Here is a 25034-nt window from a genome sequence, read left to right as displayed (position 1 = left end):
TTGTCGCAACAGACAACACAAACAATGGAAGAAAAGTTGAATAAAAAATATGGGGAAAATGAGAATTTTAATCCATTTTTATTTAATGTTTAATCATCACATCACTAAATAACAGTAATCACAATAAACACTTTTTTCTTCTTCTTCAAACCGAAAATCAAATTAACAAAAAACAAACAAAAAAAAAAGCGCCACAAAACAACAAGGAGGTTCTGCCAATGACATGGTACGTCTACTGAACACATCCTACTGTTGTTTTTGTCAGCATGCTCTGCGGGTATACGACACACATTTAGGAGCTATTTAGGTTTACACTTGCATGTCTGCTGTGAGCGCAACAGATGGGAGACGAAGCCAAACCTGACAGTTTTCGTTTAGTCTTTTCCCCACCATGAACTGATATTTTTGTTTGATCGAATAGATTTTCATTCGGGACGGGCATCTTGACGTAGGCTGCGGCATTTCCACTCAGCCTTTGCGTTCACACTGAGTGCACGGCAAAAGTAGGGAGGGACTAACTCGAAATAATGGCGTCTGAGGCGGTGGAAAGTAGCGAAACGGACTAGAGAAGCGGGTAAATATTACGATCGATTCCCAGGACTACACCGTCTTTTGTGCTGTGGAAGAGCCTTACGTAAGGTTGGCAATTTAATATTAAAAAGGATTAGAAACAAACAATTGCAGTGCCAGCGCTGGAGACAACGGTCTGCCCGCCAGCCGAGGTCGAGCACGGTCCGAGCGGTGTCATAAACCTGCGCTGGAGGTGGTCCTAATGTTCAGGAAACGTCCCGTGAACTGTTTGTTGGTGTATTGGTCTGATCTGGGTTCAACCAATCCTTGGCTCGGGGGCCGGGTGTCTCAGCCAGGAGACAAAAAGGATAACTCATCATAAAACTGTGTGATTTATGAAAAACAACAGGTAGCCTTTGTTCCAAGTGAAAGGTCTTGAGAATGTGTTGCAGTCCCCTTCCAGTACAGAGTGGAAAATGTTCCATTCCTAACATGACGGAATTGTTGCGTTTGAGACACAGCCTGGTTTTTGTTCACTGAATTTGAGTAAAATGACGACTTTTGGGTCGCGGCTCACCCTCCCATTGCTGACATTGTTCTTCAGGCCACACTTGAGTTGAAACTGAGCGGTTGCAGCCATTTTGCCTCAACTGTTTCAAGGCGCGATTGATCAGCGATCAATTCCGCACAACTGACATCGTTGTCAACCTCGTAAACCCCAACCTGACCGTTGGAAGGTCGAAGTGTTCGGCTTTCAAATGAGTGTTTTGCTTCATGAAGTGTTTCATGACACATGCCGGCTTGTTTGACTGTCGTCTGTTTTTCAAAAGTTGGTTTTGTTGAGCTCCCTTAGCCGACGCTCGTCCGGTTGTGTGCTCAATGGCCAATTCATCGGTCCTGATGCCCATCCCGAAAATTGTGAGCAACCTTTGTTGTGAATGTTTTCAACCCTTTCTCTCATCAGAGCACACAGAAATACGACGATAAATACAAAAAAAAAAATGGTTCAATGTATCTAAGACATTCTTTCACTTCAACGGCCCCTTTCAAATGAAAAAGGCTAACAGTTTAGGATAACAGTAATTTCCACCCGAAGAATAGTTAAGATTACATCATGAACCATCCGTCCCCCCTTTGGAAACACATTAAAAATGACGTCAAAGCCCGTCTCCGCCCGCTTCAAATCTGTCGCTGTTTGTGTTCTTTTCTGAGAAAGCATCCGCAATAAAATACTTATGTACATCTGTGTGCAGTCTCATAAGTAGCATCGAAGCCAACAAAAAAATAAAACGGTTACAGGCAAAAAGCTAAAAACGCGGCCAATGACAGGCGTGACGCAAAACAGGACCACCGTGGCACAGAACATTTCATTACACCAAAGAACAAAATGCCCAAATCTGACCTTAACTTAAGTTTTCACAGGAAAGAGAGGTTTAACTTCAGATTTGTGATCGAGAAAAACATCCTTCATAATAAAGTTATTGGATTTTGAGAGAAGAGTCAAGCAGGAAGGTGCAAATGTCGCTGTGCCGACCAAGTGTCGATTTCTGGAGAAGACTCAGGAGTTTTTAACCCATAAGAACCCATTTAAAAGTCTTAATATCCTAAACCGTGTCCTATACAGCTTTGTGCTTGCCTTAGATTAAGTCATGTACAGGAAAGAGTAGGAATTTTACGCAATAAATTTCACTCATTTCAATGGTTTTTAAATGAAAAGATGCTCTTTGGTTCAATTCAAAACAGATTTCCTGTACTGAGAAGAAAAACGGGAATCCAATTACCATGAACCATGTATCGTCACACATCTTCGATATGAATTGGTAGCATTTTAGAGAAAACCCCCCCCCACAACACAACACACGTGTTCTACTTGGTGTGTGTCAGAGCCCCTGTTATTTTACCTTAAGCGCAAATTGGTCTAGGTTCTTATGGGTTAAAAACAGTGGCAAATCATTTTCCGAGCATTGTTCCTATGAAAAAATATGGAAAAACTCTCTAAAGTTAAACATCGTCGGCCCAAAAGTGATGAAAAAGGGGTGAAAAAGTGATGATAACCTTGAAAAAGGGGGTGTCCGAACTCATGCTTCTATATGCAATAAAACAGCCGCATAAAACAGCCTGCATCTCAGCTTTGTGTGAAAGGTGGCCAAGCGTATTATTAAGTACAATCAATTCACTTTTCCCTGCAAATGAAATAGTTTCAGTCCACTTGCACTGGTGCCGACCTACCAGATTTAACAGAAAGAACGCGGGGGCCATTTTTCCCTTTTGAATTTTCTAAAAATGAAAAAAGGAGGCGAATCCGACATAGATATACTGAGAAGCTTTGCGTTACAGATCACAGAACGTATTATTATCATTAGCGTTATTAGTATCAACATTGTAACTTTCCCCGCCCCCCATTTTTGCTGTTCCTTTTTTTGTAGTTTCCTCGTCGAATTGTACAGAAGATCCCTCATTTTTCAGCGCCCGCTGCGATGGGGTCGGAACACACCGAACAATGTGCGAAATCCCCACGCAAAAATGTCAGTGAAGCATAAACACATGTAAAATTTTGGGGGGTGTTTGACGTATTTTGACGCTGGCAGGACAGCTAAATTGTTAAATGCTACTTACAACAGTGCCTGTAAAGTTAATAAAGGTTTTTGGATGGTGACGTCCCGGAGCAAATGACGTCAGACCTTTGAAGTTCCACTGTGTGCGCATTATTGCAGGCTGTGGTCGACATCCGTTGCTCTTACGCTATAAACCTTGCAATCAGCAGCTCTTACGCTATAAACCTTGCAATCAGCAGCCTATAAACCTTGCAATCAGCAGCTCTTACGCTATAAACCGTGTAATGACTTTCACAAAAATATATATCAAAAATTTAAATTGGGTTGCTCTGTTTACATTTGCCTTTGTTTGGATCGGTTTAATGCAATCTTAAAACTAAAACTCTAAAACAACAATGACCAGAAATGACTTCCCCTTTGCTGTCATGCACTTACTCAAGCATCTGATTTTTGTAAGGAGTGTGTTTTCAAATGAAAACGTTGAGGTGACTTCCTGTAATGTAAGGCCGGGGTGTCCAAACTTTTTCCACCGAGAGCCGCATCTGGAAAAGCTGATGGGCGTGCGTCCCGTTTTCATGAATTAAACATGCTAATATCAATCCAATGTGGGTCAAGATGTGGTAAGTCCGCAAAAAAACCCAACTGAATTTCCTTTATTTTCCCTCATTTTCCCAAAAAATTCCCTTATTTTAAAATGCAAATGTTGACAGGTAAGGATCATGTGCGCCCACTTTGACCCCAAGAGCAAAAAATGTCTTTCTATATAATTTTTTGAATAAACTAATAACCCGTATTTTGAAAAATGACATGAATTTACATATATTTCCATCTAGTTATTCATGAAACTATTTTAAAAGTTGTTTTTTTAAGCCATTGCTTGTGGAAGTTTTCCACCGCCACCTAGTGGTTTCGGACCTTTGGTAGAGGTGACAATGCTAATCTTACTTCCATTATATTTTAAATGCATTCAGTAACAATCCCATGAATAAAAAACACCTAGCATCATCTTCTCAACGCCATCTCAATTTCATCATGTGTGCCTTAACACGCACACATGCCTGAGATTCGGTATCAATTGGTGTCCAAAGGGCGGCCCGAGGACCATTTCAGGCTTGCACCTCATTTTTTAAGATGATGTTAAGACTGCCAAGCTTTTATTTTGACACTTTCAGCATTAAAACGTGCACATAGGAAGTCCTGTATGCTGCACTCGCTGTCGAATCCCACGCCCAAGTCCTGACGAGCTGAGGCTAGTAGCTCGCATTTTAAATGTTAGCATGCAAACACCTAGCCCTGACGAGTTGACAGCGGACTGAAATGCTGTAGTTGGCATGCTAACAGTTAACATGTTAACACCTAGCATGATGTAAGATAATACCTGAAATAATTTCTAAAATGCTAACATGCTAATGTTAGCATACTAGCATTGCTACCATGCAGACTGTTAGCATGCTAATACCTAACACAAAACCACCATCTACGTAAGTTTAAACTTGTGAAAATAGCAAAAAAATCTAATATGCTAATTTTAGCATGTTAATAATCTTAACATGCTAGCTGTTAGCATGATAACACCGAACATAAAAACACTGTCAGTTTATACCTTTGAAAATAACAAAAAAGCTAACATTCTAACTTTAGCATTCTAACTTTAGCACACTAACAATGCTAACATGCTAACTGTTTGATTGCAAACACCTAGCATAATAGTCTTTATTTAAGTTTATACATATGAAATGGCTAAAAATGTTAAATACTAACAGTAGCATATTAACAATGCTAACATGCTAGTTAGCATACATGTTAACATGCGCAAATGCAAACATGTTAATGTTAGCATGGTAACAATGTTAACATGCTAAAAGTTAGCATGTTAACACCTAACATTAAAACACTAAGTCTAAGTCTATGTAAGTTTATATCTAAAACAAAAAAGCTAACATGCTAACACCTAGCATATTACGTTACTTTTTCGAAAAAGCTTCAAATATGTAAAAGTGGAATCAAGAGTCAGGCTGCGCTCGTCACTTGCAATTCTCTACCAAAGGTCTAGGGGGCAGTGTTTTCCTGAGCTCTCATGGACCAGCTACTTAGTGTCCTGTGTTGTAGCAGCGAACAATGGCGACTGAAGAGACTTCCAGATCAGTGCATCGTAACGCGCCACATTTCACTCCTGGTGGTCGGCATAAACGGGTTGACGACAGCTGTTTGCGCTGTATTACACTAATTTGCTTTGCCACCTACAACACAAAGCGAAAATGTGGATGTTTTGATCAGATAGTTGAGCAAATTTTGACCTACAGTACATTGGACTGGTTTTAGCGTCCTCTATTTTTCTGTCCGTCCCACTGGAAAGAGTTCGAAGCCCGTCCTTAGTGTACAAAAAGCTGACACGGGATGTTTGTGCTGCTGATATATGAATAAGCTTTGAATTAAGAAGCTAAGAGGTCACCAACGCAAGTAAAAAGGACTTCCATTAAAAGCTTGTTTTTATGTTTGTCACTCACACGATCACAAAGAGTTAAACAGTCTAAAATGTTAGCTTGTTTACGTTGCTAGGATACGAGTAAAGATGTCATGATGAAGTGAACCATACGTAAGCAGAGAGACTACTGTGATTACCGGAAACAACAAGCCCAAAGGGTCAACAGGAACGGGGGGGCTGTGTACTGTATATGACAAGAGGCTCAACGAACTAGCTGTTGTAGTTGGAGAGGAAGGAGGCAGGGTACCAAGATTGGGCAACCAACAAACCCTCATCACTGTCTTTGGAGAAGATGTGAACAAAAATGCACGCCCCTTGTTTCCCATTATAACAGTCTGTGAGGTCTCGGCAGATACTGTAAGCATAGAAGAGAGGGGTGGCAAGAACCGGATGCAGTGGTGCATGATGCATGCTGGATAGGCGCAAATGGGTTAGGAGCTAAGATCCCTTTAAGGTGCTGCTGTCCCCCTGGACCTCCTCCTGAAGACGCAGCGAGGAGGGGGCGGAGGGGGAGCCGACACAGCCCGCGGAGGCCAACTTCTCACTAAGCGACACGCTGCTACAGGAGGGACCACGTGGGTGGGGTCGGTTGTCATCACGAGGGGCGGGCCGGGCGATGATGTCGGCGCCGTGGTCCGTGCGCGAGCGAGCCTTCTCGCGGAAGTTCAGCTTGAACGAGTCAATCTGCGGCAGAAATGTTGGACGGAAGATGAGAGGGGGAGGAGAGTCGGGATGACAAGAGAGGCGGGGGGGGGACAATGTCGTGGAGGAGAGATGAGAAGGGGAGGGGGGCAGAGGGATAGCAGAATTAGATGCCTGCAAGATAAGAAGCCAAAAGATGACGGTGTGATCAGCTAAGTGAGACAACATGAGGACAGTATGAACACTGACTGCGTCTCACATGGAATACACTTTTCACTGCGTACCACAGGGGTGTCCAAACCTTTTCCAGCGAGGGCCACATACTGGAAAATGAAAGGATGCCACTTCCATATTTTGTAAACTAACATATAGATATGCTAAGAAGCTACATTGTATGTAGCTCAAGAAAAAACTGCATTTCACCTTTGTAACATAAGTGAAATGCTGCTAAAAATGATGTTTTTTCCATAATACGAGTTTATTCTTGTAAAATTGCGACTTTTGTTCTTCATTCAATGATTATTTTTTTTTCTTAATATTTTGACTTTACTCCCGTAAATTTTTTTCCCCATTTCTAGTGTTTTTTTATTTTTATTTTTCAACTATTTAATTTCGGATTTCCTCTTGTAAATGTTCTTCTCGTAATATTTTTTAAGGTATTTTTTTCTTTATTTCAACGTTGTTACTAAAATGCTATTTTTCCTCATGTTACAAGTTTATTCTCAGAAAATCGCACCTTTTTTCTCATGAGAAAACTATTTTTTTTCTCTTAATATTTTGACTTTACGCTGATAAAAGGTCTGCTGTTGATTTTTAAAAACAATGATTTTCCAAATAGTTCAACTTTCGTCTTGTATATTTACTTCCATTAATATTTTGACTTTACTCCCGTAAAATTACAGCTGTTTTCCCCCCACATTTCTAGTGTTTTTTTTTTTTTAAATTAATTTTTCAACTATTTAATTTCGGATTTCCTCTTGTAAATGTTCTTCTCGTAATATTTTTTAAGGTATTTTTTCTTTATTTTGACGTTGTTACTAAAACGATATTTTTCCTCATTTTACAAGTTTGTTCTGAGAAAATCGCACCTTTTTTCTCATGAGAAAACTTTTTTTTCTCTTAATATTTTGACTTTACGCTGATAATAAGTCTGCTGTTGATTTAAAAAAAAAATGCTTTTCCAAATAGTTCAACTTTCGTCTTGTATATTTACTTCCATTAATATTTTGACTTTACTTCCGTAAAATTACAGCATTTTTTTCCCCCCCCATTTCGAGTGTTTTTTTTTTATTTTTCAACTATTTAATTTCGGATTTCCTCTTGTAAATGTTCTTCTCGTAATATTTTTTGATGTATTTTTTCTTTATTTCAACGTTCTTCCTAAAATGATATTTTTCCTCATTTTTTTCAAGTTTATTCTCAGAAAATCGCACCTTTTTTCTCATGAGAAAACTATTTTTTTCTCTTAATATTTTGACTTTATTCTGATAAAAGGTCTGCTGTTGATTTAAAAAAAAAAGATTTTCCAAATAGTTCAACTTTCGTCTTGTATATTTACTTCCATTAATATTTTGACTTTACTCCCGTAAAATTACAGCTGTTTTTTTTCCTCCCATTTCTGGTGTTTTTTTTAATTTATTAATTTTTCAACTATATAATTTCGGATTTCGTCTTGTAAATGTTCTTCTCGTAATATTTTTTAAGGTATTTTTTCTTTATTTCAACGTTGTTACTAAAATGATATTTTTCCTCATTTTACAAGTTTATTCTCAGAAAATCGCACCTTTTTTCTCATGAGAAAACTATTTTTTTTCTCTTAATATTTTGACTTTACGCTGATAAAAGGTCTGCTGTTGATTTTTAAAAACAATGATTTTCCAAATAGTTCAACTTTCGTCTTGTATATTTACTTCCATTAATATTTTGACTTTACTCCCGTAAAATTACAGCTGTTTTCCCCCCACATTTCTAGTGTTTTTTTTTTTTTTAATTAATTTTTCAACTATTTAATTTCGGATTTCCTCTCGTAAATGTTCTTCTCGTAATATTTTTTGATGTATTTTTTCTTTATTTCAACGTTCTTCCTAAAATGATATTTTTCCTCATTTTTTTCAAGTTTATTCTCAGAAAATCGCACCTTTTTTCTCATGAGAAAACTATTTTTTTTCTCTTAATATTTTGACTTTACACTGACAAAAAGTCTGCTGTTGATTTTTTTTTAAAATGATTTTCCAAATAGTTCAACTTTCGTCTTGTATATTTACTTCCATTAATATTTTGACTTTACTCCCGTAAAATTACAGCTGTTTTTTTTCCTCCCATTTCTGGTGTTTTTTTTAATTTATTAATTTTTCAACTATATAATTTCGGATTTCGTCTTGTAAATGTTCTTCTCGTAATATTTTTTAAGGTATTTTTTCTTTATTTCAACGTTGTTACTAAAATGATATTTTTCCTCATTTTACAAGTTTATTCTCAGAAAATCGCACCTTTTTTCTCATGAGAAAACTATTTTTTTTCTCTTAATATTTTGACTTTACGCTGATAAAAGGTCTGCTGTTGATTTTTAAAAACAATGATTTTCCAAATAGTTCAACTTTCGTCTTGTATATTTACTTCCATTAATATTTTGACTTTACTCCCGTAAAATTACAGCTGTTTTCCCCCCACATTTCTAGTGTTTTTTTTTTTTTAAATTAATTTTTCAACTATTTAATTTCGGATTTCCTCTTGTAAATGTTCTTCTCGTAATATTTTTTAAGGTATTTTTTCTTTATTTTGACGTTGTTACTAAAACGATATTTTTCCTCATTTTACAAGTTTGTTCTGAGAAAATCGCACCTTTTTTCTCATGAGAAAACTTTTTTTTCTCTTAATATTTTGACTTTACGCTGATAATAAGTCTGCTGTTGATTTAAAAAAAAAATGCTTTTCCAAATAGTTCAACTTTCGTCTTGTATATTTACTTCCATTAATATTTTGACTTTACTTCCGTAAAATTACAGCATTTTTTTCCCCCCCCATTTCGAGTGTTTTTTTTTTATTTTTCAACTATTTAATTTCGGATTTCCTCTTGTAAATGTTCTTCTCGTAATATTTTTTGATGTATTTTTTCTTTATTTCAACGTTCTTCCTAAAATGATATTTTTCCTCATTTTTTTCAAGTTTATTCTCAGAAAATCGCACCTTTTTTCTCATGAGAAAACTATTTTTTTCTCTTAATATTTTGACTTTATTCTGATAAAAGGTCTGCTGTTGATTTAAAAAAAAAAGATTTTCCAAATAGTTCAACTTTCGTCTTGTATATTTACTTCCATTAATATTTTGACTTTACTCCCGTAAAATTACAGCTGTTTTCCCCCCACATTTCTAGTGTTTTTTTTTTTTTTTATTAATTTTTCAACTATTTAATTTCGGATTTCCTCTTGTAAATGTTCTTCTCGTAATATTTTTTAAGGTATTTTTTCTTTATTTCGACGTTGTTACTAAAATGATATTTTCCCTCATTTTACAAGTTTATTCTCAGAAAATCGCACCTTTTTTCTCATGAGAAAACTTTTTTTTCTCTTAATATTTTGACTTTACGCTGATAAAAGGTCTGCTGTTGATTTTTAAAAAACAATGATTTTCCAAATAGTTCAACTTTCGTCTTGTATATTTACTTCCATTAATATTTTGACTTTACTCCCGTAAAATTACAGCTGTTTTCCCCCCACATTTCTAGTGTTTTTTTTTTTTTTAATTAATTTTTCAACTATTTAATTTCGGATTTCCTCTTGTAAATGTTCTTCTCGTAATATTTTTTAAGGTATTTTTTCTTTATTTCGACGTTGTTACTAAAATGATATTTTCCCTCATTTTACAAGTTTATTCTCAGAAAATCGCACCTTTTTTCTCATGAGAAAACTTTTTTTTCTCTTAATATTTTGACTTTACGCTGATAATAAGTCTGCTGTTGATTTTTTTTAAAAATGATTTTCCAAATAGTTCAACTTTCGTCTTGTATATTTACTTCCATTAATATTTTGACTTTACTCCCGTAAAATTACAGCTGTTTTCCCCCCCCCCCCGATTTCTAGTGTTTTTTTTTAAAATAAATTTTTCAACTATTTAATTTCGGATTTCCTCTTGTAAATGTTCTTCTTGTAATATTTTTTTATGTATTTTTTCTTTATTTCAACATTGTTAGTAAAATGATATTTTTCCTCATTTTACAAGTTTATTCTCAGAAAATCGCACCTTTTTTCTCATGAGAAAACTTTTTTTTCTCTTAATATTTTGACTTTACGCTGATAATAAGTCTGCTGTTGATTTTTTTAAAAAATGATTTTCCAAATAGTTCAACTTTCGTCTTGTATATTTACTTCCATTAATATTTTGACTTTACTCCCGTAAAATTACAGCTGTTTCCCCCCCCCCCCGATTTCTAGTGTTTTTTTTTTAAATAAATTTTTCAACTATTTAATTTCGGATTTCCTCTTGTAAATGTTCTTCTTGTAATATTTTTTTATGTATTTTTTCTTTATTTCAACATTGTTACTAAAATGATATTTTTCCTCATTTTACAAGTTTATTCTCAGAAAACCGCACCTTTTTTCTCATGAGAAAACTTTTTTTTCTCTTAATATTTTGACTTTACGCTGATAAAAGGTCTGCTGTTGATTTTTTTAAAAATTTATTTTCCAAATAGTTCAACTTTCGTCTTGTATATTTACTTCCATTAATATTTTGACTTTACTGCCGTAAAATTACAGCTGTTCCCCCCCCCGATTTCTAGTGTTTTTTTTGTCCTTGCTAGATTACAACTTTTCTCTTAATATTTTGACTTTTGATTGATTTTCCCAGTTTTCTTGACGTTTCCTTGTTAAATTACATTTTTAGAACACATTTGCGGGCCGATAAAATCACAGCCGCGGGCCGCAAATGGCCCCCGGGCCGCACTTTGGACACCCCTGGTGTAGTACTTTCTTACGTGCATGTCAGATTTTGTAAAGACACATACAGTACCATATTTTCCGGACTATACGTCCCGCGACTTATAGTCAGGTGCGACATATATCATTATTTTTAATTTAACATACGCTGCCTTTACGTTCATTGGAGTGGTGGTTGTTTTTTTTCGGTGACACCTAGTGGCCGCAATATTGAGTTGAGGTTGTGACGCAGTGAATGGAAGGACACAGGATTGTGGCATTTCAGACAACAGTGTTGTTAATCAGGACACTAATTATGCCTACCTTGGAGATTGTAACTCCTGCGTCAGCCACTGACTAACTAAATACACACGTATGATTTTCAGTCCATTTTAATCCATTTGTGAATGCAAGAATAACATCGTGGCATTAAGGTACGTCTGTTTGATGTGTTTACACACAGGGATGCGTCCAGGTGCCACGTCAAGTATCAAAAGTGTCCTCGAGAACATTCTGACGTTTATTGAACAGGTAAGGTTTCATTGCATCCATATTGGTTAAAAAAATGACTTATTTCAGCTTCTGTAGGTGTAGTTTGTCTCCTTGTTGGTGGAAACAGTGCCCCCTCCCTTTGGCGTCGTATTCTCTTGGGATTTTAATGTTGTTAAGAGGGGCGCCATGACACACCGGTACATGATTTATAGTCCAGTGCGACTTGTATGTTATTTTCCTCTTTGTTTTGACCGATGCTACTTGTTCTCACCGCTTATAGTCTGGAAAACACGGCAAACATTATGTTCCGTGTTTTGCATGTCTCATACCCGTCGGCCCTCCCGGTTTCCCTGGGAAACTATCGCATTTTGGCTTTCTTTAAAAGGCGCCCTTCCGTAGTTTGCCTTTATTTTCACTTTTATAAAAAAAAAAAAAAAACAACCAACAAATCATCTCCGTTACTGCCGGAGAGCAGCCCTCAGGCATCCTTGCCGTATCAGCTGTTGAAAATTCTAGATCCAAACGCTGACGGGAATGACATGCCGTTGACCTTTTTCAGTTTTGCACCAAAGCGGCCAAAACAACAGCGGTTTCAGTTCAATGCCCCCCTTGTTAAAACGGGGATTGTGCAGTTTCCTAGTAAACGACCCCACATCAGTGGTCGCCAACCTTTTAGAGACCGAGATCCTTTGTCTTGGGCGTGAGCCTGCACAACATCCACCCCCCCCCCCCCAATTTGGGAATGAAATTAAAGGTCCCGTCCTAAAATTGACTTTTTAATGATGTTCTAACAGTATTATGTGTCCCTGGAGCCTGTTTATGAGCGCCAGTCGTGTGAAAAATCCATCATACATTAGAGGGGCACTCAGGCTTCGCTACACATCTTTAAATAAAGCCTGGAGCTCTACCGCCTAGCTGTCAGTTTGAAACTAACCTCGCATCAGGTTGCTGTTCAAATTTGAGTGTGATGTTAGCACTGTAGCTCACACAGCTATGCTAATGTCAGGGGTGTCCGAAGTGTGGCCTTCGGCGGGAACAGTTTGGAGACCCCTGGTATGGAAAAAGCATACATAAAGCATACATACTGTAGTATGTATGCTTTATGTATGCTTTTTCCATCTAGAGACAGCATTGGACACAAACAGCATTAAAAGCACAAATGCACAAAACAACGTGTTCCCACAAGGGCTGAAGACTTTTATCAAGGCTTGGTTTCGGACAATTCCACTATAGTGGGACCTCTGGGACTTACTTAAAATGTTTGATAAGTAGTATAATGTGGGACCTTTTAAGATGCGTTCACTCAGACTTACTTGTCTCTGGGATGTGGGAAATCAGAGCCTGGGGCTCCTGGAGGCCCTCACTATCACAGGGAGCCCCCTCCTTCAGCCCATTCTCATGGGCAGCAAGGCTCCCCACCTGCCCAGACTCTGGGCCAGGCGCTGGGGATGGGGTCCCAACCCCCTCTCCTGTCTCCTGCGCCCCCTCAGCCTAGAAACACATAGCAGGGTGTGTCAATCGAATGGAGATGGGACAACCTGGCTCCAAATCTCGTACAACTTTGTTTTTGAAACAATTGAGGGAATAACAGCCGGATAAAATACTGAAAAAGAAGCACACCGATCGGCTTGGAAAACCTGAACAGACCTGGAGCCAGATTATAGCGATGAAAGAGCAACACAGGAAACAAACTGAACATTGTGTATCAGCGCCCGATGAAGGTGATGACATCATCTCAAGATCGAGACACATGGAGATGGCGAAAGCGAAACAAAAACGTAAAAAAAGCAAAACGATTCTTGTGTTGTACTATGTACTAAATAACACAGAACACATTTAGGACCCATTCTAAACTTTCTAAACACACCCAAGCACGTTGCCTGCTGCTTACTAATGGAAATGCTGCCTCAACCAAGAACTGCTAACAAGATAACAGCGTGAAGAGAAGGACATGCGGTGATCGTGAAACACAGATGGATCGCTGTAGGCTGAGGGGACAGGTGACACCCTTGCAATCTGCAGGAACACAACCAATCTGTATACTGTGTAACTTCATTTAAATATACTAAAGGGACCTATTTGTTAGCTTTTGTTGCACCGACCTGAGAGGGAAATTACTACTAGAAATGTTACCCAGCATACCTTTTGGTTTATAAATGAGCATAAAATAGTATTATTTTGCAGGTATACTGGTGTGCACACGTTTATTTATTTGCACCCGCATAGTCGGGTGTGGTGCAGTTACATTGTGTGTTTTGGTTGCACCGTGCCCGAGGCAGGCTTTTGGTCTGACGAACTCCTGTTGGTTGAAGTTATGCAAATAAGGGTGCAAATGCTAACTAAAATTCACTGCAAATGAAGAGTACTTCGTTCAGCAAGTCAAACGAGCCCAAAAAAAAGGTCAAGTCAATTTGATTACAACACTTTTCTTGTTCTTTTATTAAACAAACTTATTTATCTAACTTACAGGACAGAATGTCATTACTGTCTCTACAAGGTCACGTTTACAATTCATCATCTCTCTATCATGCGGAGGAGCAATCGCACCATTGCGATGGCGTCTTCATTTTGACTTTTAGGACTAATTTGCCGTCTTTCTATGAAGTTCTGCAATGACAGTTTGTTAAAGTAACGTAACGTTAACGTTACCGCAGAGGAGCAATCGCATTGCAGTCGGCTACGTTGCGCACAAGCATGGGTGCACTACACCGTGCACACACACACACGTGTGCATCAATGTAATGTGGAGGAGCGATTGCATTACAGTCGGCTAGGCTGTGCACATGCGTGTGTGTGCATATGTGTATCGAGCCCCACTGTGTGCAGTGTAGTCGACTGTATTGCAATCGCTCTTCCTGTTTGTGTCAATCCCCTCTCCTCCAAAGCTGTAAACCTTGGGGGAAACACTGCAGCATGTCAGCATATTTATTTCAATACGTGTCAATTGGAACAATAATACAAATACACTTTTGTTTCATGCGTACTCGAGCATCATGTCTTCATGGTGCTGTGATTTGGGTTCGTCATGATATCATCAGTCATAAGAGAAAAGCATAGAAAAAGAAATCTGTGATAGAAAGACAAACCCACCTTGACATTCCCTCCGCCAGGTGAATGGCTCACGTTGTCCATGGAGCCCACTTTGGACTGAGCTTTTTCCCTAAAGTTCACTTTGTGTGACTCAATCTTCACGACGCCACCACCTGGGGGAAAAAAAAGCAAACGAACGTAATTTCAGTACAGTGACGCGCAGGCAAATACTCGAGCGACAACACAACAAATCCAATGGAATATTTAACTCTTTCAATACTAAAGACGTATTTACACATTTTTATAATCCCGAATGCCCGATCCCGACGTGTTTTTGCGCGAGAGGCAAAAAGAGGTGCTGACGCAAGTGCACACTTATGGATGTCATTTTTAGAGCAGTTTTAAGCCATAAAAACGGCCACAAGGTGGCAGAAGTGCATTTGATAAGAGCTCGGCATTGATCATTTGCATATAAAAACACACTTGACAACAAGGAGGAAGTGGAGTGTAGCATGCAGAAGGTTACGCATAGTAGGGACATTTTAACGCATGCACAGGTACACACACAGTTCAGTTCCAAATGTGAAAATTGTAAACAGTTCATGGTTTTATATTTGTGAATAAATTGTTATTTTGATGTAAAACAACCCTTTTTTGTGCTGTTTATGTTGTGGAATAGATATTTCAGCTGTGACAAAAGCAAAAGATTTGTGTCAAAGTGAAAGTTATGCTTGAAATGTATCTGATTTTCTCCCCTCTTTTAGTCAGGAACTGATATTTTCCTGAAACTTACCTATGTTCTACTGCTGATTACTAAAAAACGGAAAAAGGTAGGAACAAACTTTTTTTCCTGATGAAAGACGGGAGTCCAATTTTTCTTTTGGTAGGTTCCATGTTTATATAGACATAGAACACAATATTCTGTGTCCCATGAAAGTCAAAATCGCCTAAAATGGCCATTAGTGAACGGGTTGTCTTTTGAAAAATGGCTAGGATTAATTAATACCACTTTGATGTCATTCACTTTTCTCTCATTTTTTTTTTAAGAAACATGCAAAAATCACTTCAATTTTATGTCAAGATATGCTAAGCTATTACATTTATTTAAATCAATATTATTGCAAGTGTGATATTCTTGTTCAAACAGTCAATACCTTTACTTTAATCCTCCCTAATAATGTTTCATGTTTAATTATGTATTTAACTAAGTATAGAATATTCCCTGTGGGACAATAACCATCGAGCTGCATGCTGCAAATGGCGCCAAGGCTGCTCTTTGGACATTCCGCGCTCTCATAATCAATAATGAAAATGCCATCCCATAAAACCCTTGTTATCCGTTTGAAAGTAACGCTTCAGCAGTCACACAAGTGGAAAAAGAAGTAAACCACTGTCAATATTAACAATCACATCAAACATGAAGGGGATGAACGTCCCAGATGCACTTCATGCATCTTTTTTAAAATTGTATGACTTTTTTTTACATAATTAACTCTTTCAATCCCAGCCATTTTTCAAAAGACAACCCCTTCAGTACCGGTCATTTTAGACCATTTTGACAGATTTTTCAAGGCACACAGAATATTGTGTTCTATGGCTATATAAACATGGGACCTACCATAAGAAGGATTAGACTCTCGTCTTTCATCTGAAAAAAAAGTTTCCATTCTTTCGAAATCAGCAGTGAAACATAGGTAAGTTTCAGGAAAATTTCAGTTCCCGACAAGAAAAGGGAGAAAAACGGCTTCTTATGAAACGACACATTTCAAGCATAACTTTCACTTTGACACAAATATTTTGCTGTTGTGTTATTGTCACAGCGTTTGTGACAACGAAAAATGTTTACCAACATAAGCGACACAAAACAGGGTTGTTTTACATCAAAATAACAATTTATTTACAATACAACACAATGAACTATTTACATTTTCACACTCAACTGTGTGCATGCGTGAAAATTTCCCTCCAATGCATAACCTTCCGCACGCTACACTCCTCCATGATCTTCCACTTCCTCCTTGCTGTAGAGTGTGTTTTTACATGCAAATGTACCATGCTGAGCTCTTATCAAATGCACTTTTGCCACCTTGTGGCTGTTTTTCTGGCTTAAAATTGCTCTGGAAATAACATCTATTAGTGTGCAGTTGCGTCATTACCACTTTTTGCCTCTCGCGCAAAAAAACATAAAAGATGTATAAATACGTCTTTGGGATCGGGCGTTTGGGTTTATAAAAACGTAGAAATACGTCTTTGGTATTGAATGAGTTAAGAATGACCTTTAAAAATGCAAAACCATAAAACTACCTGAACTAACAAGGGATGCGTTAAGTAAGTAAGTTACCCAGCATACCTTGCGGTTATAAATTAGTATAAAATAGTATTGTTTGCATGCATAATGCTGATTTGTGACTTAAGAGGCACATTTTTTAGTTGACTGCATGAGGATTCCACTTAAGTGGTTCTGAGTTACGTCAAAAGAAAAACTCCCCAGCTCACCAGGCTTGTGTTTGATGTTGTCCTTGGAGCCGCACTTCGACGTCACCTTACTCAAATCCACCTTCTTGTTGAGGATCTGCACCTGTCAGATGTGACACAAGCCTCGTTGCCATCGTTTGAAATAAACATTTGGCCCATCGTTCAGGGGGGGAAATGACAAAATGCAATCAGAACACATTCATCTGAACACACATGCTGTGTCCCAAATGGAATACTTTCATCAGTACACTTCAATAAGTACACTGTGTACGCCGTAGTTTCCGACTGCACCAGTTTTGTTGACTTAAACGGGCACTTTTTAGTAATAAGAAGAACCGGACTGGGACTTGAGTCGGTCGACATAGACGGGTTTCTTCGTAAGCGGGACCGACCTACTTAGAGCTGCACTTTCATAAGCTAAGAGTTGACACAATCCGTGCACAGCCTTTGCATGCTAAAGTGCTAACCTCAAAATGAGTGTCTTTTAAGTCCAACTTTTATCACTTGGCTGCAAATTGTGGCAGTGGGCCAAGCTGTACTTACATTCCCTCCACCAGGAACATGCTTCATATTGTCCTTGGAGCCCAAGCGTGCGCCGACATGACTGAAGTCCAGTTTTTTGGAGACTATTTGAACCTAAATTCAACCAGCGTAGCAGCACAAGGCGGGAACAGGAGAACAAGAGTTGGAAGAGGAGGTGATTAGAAAGGACAAGAGAAGGGAGGAAGGAGAAGCACGTTGCAACAGACACACAGAAATACTGCAAGAGTTCATCCTGACGTTTCACCCGAAAGCCGAATAGCCCTACCTTTTTGTGCGCAGTGTACCATCCAACCTTGGTTTTTGAAAGCCCTAATTTCCGTATGCTTCGGCTTTTGATGAAAATGTTGCCCCAGTTCCTGTCCATTGTCTGGGTTAGGTCAAAATAACGTTCATTTATCCATTTCATTTCTCATTTACCATTATTTTGTATTGTTTTCTACTATAATTAATCTCTTCTAAATTTTATATTTTCTTAATATTTTTATCAAAAACCGAGCTACCGCCGTATATCCAGCTTCATTAGAAGATAGATGAGCGAGTACTCACGCTTGTGAGATACTGTACATAACCAGTAGGCCACAGTTCAAATCCATGACAGCCATTATTGATACCGCCCCCAGAAGAATTACTTAAAGTACGAACTGTTATGACATGAAGACAATAGTCTTCCTTCCCTACTGTTTTTGTGATAGAAGGGAAGCAGAATCTGAGGGTTCTGGTGATATTTTTGGACACAAACCCTTCTCTTGCAAGTGAGAAATAATGAGAAAACATTAGGATCTGCAAAAATAATGCAAAATATACAAAAGGGAACAAAAGAAAGGAGAGCGGGGAGTTTGTGGGGGGGGGAGGATGGCGAGGGAACTCACTTTGACCTGGCTTGTTTCTTTGGAGGCGAGGCCCCTGCTCTTAGAGGCAGCTGACACCTGGGGAGACACGCCCACCCCGTGTCAACAACACCTCATAACAACAATCAGGAAGAAGAGGCAGTGGAGGACCAATCCCACCGTTTATTTTCGTGAAGATAGTGATGTCAGAAGCAATAATAACATGTGGTGTGGTTCCCACAAAGTGATCACTGATTAGCAGAGAGAACAACTGATGATAAACAACAAATGAATCCACTATTGTTTTTTAAAAACATTACTTGAATGGGCCGCATGGTGGCCTCGTGGCAACACGGTCAGGAGATCCGGGTTCCAATCTCCGTTGGGCTGTGTGGAGTTTGCATGTTCTCTAGATTGTCCATAGGTATAATTGTGAGTGTAACTGGCGACCAGTCCAGGGTGCCGGAAGTCAGCTGGGATAGGCTCCAGCATACCAGCGTAGTGAGGATAAGCGGCATCGAAGGATTATTTGAATGGGATGAGAGAGAAGTCCTCTCCAAATGATCTGAACTCCTACTTCCCAATGCTCCCCGAGCACTTGCCAAGTCGTGCATTCCCTTTTGACTCAACTCCTTCCAAAGTGTGATTAAACAACAAATTACTGGCACAATTTTTTGTCAGTAATTTACATTTATGGACCTACACTGAAGGATTTGGTTAAAAGTCTCATGGCTAGTTAATATAATTCATATAATTGTTGGCTGCCTTCATCGCCAGCGAACAACGGTAGTTAAAGAGAGAAGGGGAGTGGCACTGCACCGGGAACCAGAGGTGGAAGTAAGTCAGTGTTCTGCAAGTCTCAAGTCTGTAATCCCAAGTCAAATCTCAAGTAAAGAGTCAAGTCAATAAAAGACTGGTCGAGTCACGTTCGAAGTCAAAGGCTTAAATTTTCCCAGTCCTTACAAATAATAAGCACTACTAACGTTTAACAACTACAATACCATGACCTCGTAATTTGCAAATGCAAATGAAATTCTCCTCGGTATCATGTTGACACATCCTGGTGTTGTAGTAGTCTGGAGAAATGCAAAGCTACGCCCTCATTGTTTGTTGTTAAACCTGATTGGATGTTAATGGATGCATTCAACGAGGCCGATTCTGTGGTGAAATTTTGGTGTCTTTGAATGGGGGGAGGGGGGCACATTTTACTCAACAAGCTCACTGAAATTCTCAAATATTTTCAGGTCAGTAGACTGAAGTCTGAGTTAAGTCCTGAGCAGTGTAGTCCATCAATGGTGCCTTGCCCCCACCCAGTTCTGGTGGGATTTCGGTGATGAGAAACGTAGTTTCAGTTAGTTAGTGTGGTTAGTTAAGTAAAGAGCTTGGTATGTAAAAACAATATATATCGTCTGTCCATTGCTGTGTATGCGATGAAAATGACTGTGACCCTCGCATCTTCGTCTGCTGTAGAACACGTACGTCAACAACATGGCTGCCATGTCGCGGCGGATGCATCTTCATCTTCACCACGCACACAACAACGGAAAGCCGACAGCGCGCATTAATACGACGTCAGAGAGAGTAAAGCAATGTATTACTCTTTCGAACACGTATTGTTTTGAGAAGCCAAACTCTTCACTTCACTCCGGTAACTAACCGGAACGACATTTCTCATCAGCGAACTCTGACCAGAACTGGGCTCACAGGAACAGGTGTTAAAAAATATTGCGGCGCCATCGATTTGTGGGAACCACAATGAGTCCGAATTTTCTTTTATAAAGCATGGGGAGCAAAATCCTCCAAAATCCTCAATGTAAGCCTTGCCCCTGCACAAATACTACACAGAGAGGGATATAGACTTTTTCTTTGGAAGGTTGGAAGCTTGAAAGACGGGTGGAATGGTAGGTCATGAAGGCGTAGGGGATTGAGCAGGAGATGGTGGGCAGTTTATAAACAAGCAAACTAAAAAAAAGGAGAAATTAACGTATCAGATTGGTATCAGTAATGGCAGATTTACAACACTGCAGTATCGGTATGGAGCCATCCTTTGTTTAGAATATAGATACAGTAAAGTAGGCAGACAGGTTTATTTCAACAAAAAATGACTGTGAGTCACTTTCTTTAAGTTAGGAATTTGCAGACTTGTGTGTCGGACCTACCTTCCCACCGCCTGGCTGGTGCTTCATGTTGTCTGTAGAACCGATCTTAGAGCGAGCGTTCCGGATGTCGGGAGCCGATGCGGTGCCGGGGCGAGCCGCGGTCCTTGAGGAGCTGGTTGTGGTGGTAGCTGCAGCTGAAGACGTGGTCCTGGGGGCACGAGGTACCGCGGGCTTCTTCTCCGATACCGCGCCAGTGGTGGAGGAAGGTGCGGCCGTTTTGGTGGCTGCAGTTCGGGCGCGAGAGGCAGTGGTTGCAGTGGAACTGGAAGTCCGAGTTGTAGTGGTGGTGGTGGTCTTGGGCTTGGTAGAATCAGCTACGAAGTGTGAGGATGGTAGAATAGAAATAGACAGTTTTAGGATATTATGAATATTAGTATACTTATTAGTATATGTAACACATGGAAGCAATAATGGGCTAATTATCGATACATCAATACTAACACACATGGAGCCACATGCAGTATATTTGACTGTACTGCAATCGCTCCTCCACATTAGCTACATTTCACAAACTGTCATAATAGAAAGCATCCAAATTAGTCCACAAAGGTGTTGGGGGTGTTTGCCCCTTCCTGATTTATTTATTTTTTTCATGTTTGTCGCACTTAAATGTATCACATTATCAAACAAATTTAAATATTAGTCAATGACAACACAACTGAACACAAAATGCAGTTTTTAAATGAAACTTTTAATTATTAAGGGGGAAAAAAAACTAACTTACATGGCCCTGTGTGAAAAAGCGATTGCCCCCTGTTAAAATATAACTTAACTGAGATGAATTGACATCTATCAGTCTGGAAAAGCCATTTCTAAAGCTTTGGGACTCCAGCCAACCACAGTGAGAGCCATTATCCACAAATGGCGAAAACATGGAAGAGTGGTGAACCTTCGCAGGAGTGGCCGGCCAACCAAAATGACCCCAAGAGCGCAGCGATGACTCATCCAAGAGGTCACAAAAGACCCCACAACAACATCCAAAGAACTGCAGGCCTCACTTGTGTTAAGGTCACTGTTCACGACTCCAATATAAGAAAGACACTGAAAAACGGACTGCATGGCAGAGTTCCAAGATGAAAAGCACTGCTGAACAAAAAGACCACTAAGGCTCATCTCAATTTTGCCACAAAAATATCTTGATGATCCCCAAGACCTTTGGGAAAATACTCTGTGGTCTGATAGGACAAAAGTTGAACTTTTTAGAAGGTGTGTGTCCCATAACATGTGGTGTAAAAGTAACGCCGCATTTCAGAAAAAGAACATCATACCAACAGTAAAATACGGTGGTGGTAGTGTGATGGTCTGGGGCTCTTTTTCTGCATCACTACCTGGAAGACTTACTGTGATAAATGGAACCATGACAAACATGCAAAAAAATAAGAAATTGGGAAGTGGGCAAACACTTTTTCACACCACTGAATATTGCAATCGCTCCTCCACGTGACAGTTAATGTTTCATGAAGCTTCATAATAGAACCGATACAAATATGTGCACGTAGCTAGCTGACTGTGTCGCAATCGTTCCTCCACATTACATTTACATTTCATAAACTTTCATCATTAAAAAAGAAAAGAGTCAAAATTAACCTACAAAGTCAAATTCCGGATGTGTCATTCCATTAATGCGATCGCTCCTCTGCATGCGATACAGACAGCAGATGAGAAACTGTAAATGTAAGGCGTGTGCAGGGTCGCTGACTGTACTGCAATCGTTCCTTATTATAGTACATATATTATGTTTAATGGTAGTGGAAACATTGCATGTCAGACTTACTGCTGAACCATTCTGTATATGAAACTGTATTTATGTATATTTATTGCATACTAACAAAAACAGAGCATGTCAGCAGGTGCACGAGATGGTAAAAGAAAATTGCACATGTCGCAAATATACTTCCTTTTAGCATTTGTGACCATGGAGCACGGAGTCAGCGCAGCATTTGCACCGATTTTTAATCTGTTGACCCGCATATCGTCTGTAACATGCCAGCTATTTCTTTGCTGATTGCTGTCCTGCTGACAATCCCTCCAGGGGAAACGTGTGCATGTCTCCGGCTCTTGCTAAGATGTGTCTAATGGAGGAAATCCTACCCTTGGCTCCACGTTGTTAAAGAGTTATTTGCCTCACTGTAAGAATCCGGGAAGATTATACATGCCCCGGGCTGTATCAGCAGGAGCTGTGAACTGCTGTCAGCGGGACAGTAATCCCTTGCCTGCAGTGGTGAAGGCTTTTAAACTTGGAGCAACAAACTCTTTCCCCATCCTTCCTTTCACCCCACTTTCTGAGCCTTCCGGCATTGTCAGGAGGGGACAGTGTGTGTCGTGCACGCTAGGACTCCTGGTGACAGCTTCTCAATTGCCATAATGCACACTCATCTGTCTGCAGGAGGAGTAAAAGCCCTGAGAGATCGTAGGAAAGAAGTGCAGAGGATGGAAATATATGCAAAGTGCGAAAGAGGGGGAAACTTCACAGTCAGAGTTTTGCTGGAAATACTGACGCAAGCAGGAACGTATACCAAATACAACTATTTCATTTTGCTTATTTGCTATTACAGTATATCCGTGCACATTTACGATTCGTCCTATTTTTGGTCCAAAAATAGGCCATTTTTTTCCACAGAAAAAAACATCTTTCACCCTAAGTGGGTCACAATTTCGAAATATGTGATAGTGCAGGTAAAATGTACAGGATCCATCTACCGCTGTTAAAAAAGCCTCCGTGCTGATGTTTTTTATTTAACTACTTTGCCCAGCGGTCCTTGAACGCACCTTAGTTGCTGTAAGACGCCATTTATCATTCATTTGTGGTGATCACCTGTACATTTCATACTTTAAAATGCGTTTAATAAGTGTGTGAGGCGTATTTCGGGATTAATCCTGGATTGTGTCACAAGTGAACAATGGCAACTGAAGCAAAAAGCCAACGATTCAGGAGCTAAATCGAATCTAATCATTACAAAAGTCACTTTTATTGCAAATGTTGACCCGAAAACGGAAGAGAATGTAAACGTTAAGCTAGCAGGAGGGTTTGGAGGGAGAGGAGCGAGCCGTGTGTCAAAAATGTACATTTTTTATCGGCATTTACGGCGTATATTCTCAATGTTTACACATTTGTTATGTATTTTAATGCACGCAGGGGACATAAAAGACGATGGCGTACCTGTGGAAGTCTTGAGAGTGCTGGGCTTCTTCTCCCCACCCGGTTGGCTGTCTGTCTTAGAGGCTGAAATTACAGTTAAAATGAAGAAACTGCGTTTTAATTATCCATGCAAATGTCTTCTTTTCCATCATGTTCAACACATAACTTTGACAACTGAGGCGTCGGTCTTTGGTGTACATTTTTTATATATCACAGCATGTTGGGTCAAATACGTCAAATCAGCTTTCTAGAAACCTGTCATGTCATGCAATGTCGCTGCCGTCACATCGCATTAGAGCAACTGACCCGTGTGGAAGCATATCTGCCTTACCCAGCGGCTTTTTGGAAGCGGCGGCGGCGGTGGCGGCGCCGCGAGCTGACATTGTTGTGCGCGTCGATGTAGTGGTTCTCGTGGTTGATGTTGTGGTCGTTCCATTTTTGGTGGCAGCAGACGAGCCTGCTTGACTCGAGGTGGCGGTGCTGGCCTTTGGCACAGTGGGGCGCTTCTCTGTGGGTGTCTGATAGGACAAAACAGACGCGGAGAGGCAGATTACACAGAATCACATATTAAAGGAGATTATGGTAACAACACAGTCCATGACGCTTAACACATTTATTTTTTCCAGAACAAAAATAGACGGTTATGCAACTTATTACGCACTTCAGCAAGAAATTTGGGTCGACGATGCATTTAACATGAAGGACCGAGTCAACGGTCTTTGTGGGACATGAATGGGATCAGCAGTGATCAACAATCCCCGGGATGAGATGCCACGCTCCACATACAGCTGAGTCGTCTCATACAAGCTGACCCATCGGCAGTGAAGAGCTTATTTATCAGCCTCCGGTCACCGCATGGTGTAGTTACGGAGGCCGCCAAAAGAGGGGGACAGAGGGTTGGTAGAATGTGCAGCATGGCATTGGGTAGTATCGGCATCAGATGGACACTATGTGTTAATATCGATATTTTTCAGTTGTAGTCTGTGTTTACTTTCATTATTCAATGTTAATGTATTGCTTACAAACTCAGGGAATAAGTTCTTGGACACACGTTCTTGCTTTGGGGGTAAAAAGCCAAAGGCTGTGAATGAGAGCCAGTAGTAGTTTCTGCTTGTGTTAACTTATTTAGCATCACTGATTTTATTTTTCGAAAAAATTGCATAATAAAAAGAAGTAATTGTAATATTGTGTGGTCCAGTAATCCCTCGCCACTTTGTGCTTTGAATTTTGGGGCTTCAATCTATCACGTTTTTTCCCCCAAAAA

The 25034-nt window shown here is 39.5% G+C and overlaps 1 protein-coding gene across 15 annotated transcripts in view; it reads right to left on the bottom strand.

Annotated features, from left to right (window-relative positions):
- Positions 1-59: 59 nt before the first annotated feature.
- The window catches only part of LOC129174185 (microtubule-associated protein 4), a 120675-nt gene continuing 95700 nt past the window's right edge, over positions 60-25034 (bottom strand). For 11 of the 15 annotated variants that reach the window (XM_054765880.1, XM_054765891.1, XM_054765896.1 and 8 more), the window contains 9 exons: positions 24102-24288; positions 23792-23854; positions 20632-20945; positions 18515-18571; positions 17646-17738; positions 17124-17205; positions 14688-14800; positions 12911-13088; positions 6222-6366 (listed from right to left, as the gene is read on the bottom strand). In XM_054765880.1, the coding sequence (XP_054621855.1) occupies positions 6359-6366; positions 12911-13088; positions 14688-14800; positions 17124-17205; positions 17646-17738; positions 18515-18571; positions 20632-20945; positions 23792-23854; positions 24102-24288 (1095 nt within the window). In that variant the 3' untranslated portion in view covers positions 6222-6358. Of the gene's footprint in view, positions 6367-12910; positions 13089-14687; positions 14801-17123; positions 17206-17645; positions 17739-18514; positions 18572-20631; positions 20946-23791; positions 23855-24101; positions 24289-25034 lie in introns of all 15 variants that reach the window. The other 4 variants (XM_054765881.1, XM_054765886.1, XM_054765884.1 and 1 more) reach the window with 4 other exon arrangements.

This window comes from Dunckerocampus dactyliophorus, chromosome 21 (genome assembly GCF_027744805.1).
Source record: "Dunckerocampus dactyliophorus isolate RoL2022-P2 chromosome 21, RoL_Ddac_1.1, whole genome shotgun sequence".
Lineage (NCBI taxonomy): Eukaryota > Metazoa > Chordata > Actinopteri > Syngnathiformes > Syngnathidae > Dunckerocampus > Dunckerocampus dactyliophorus.
This window is presented reverse-complemented; position numbering and strand designations above follow the sequence as displayed.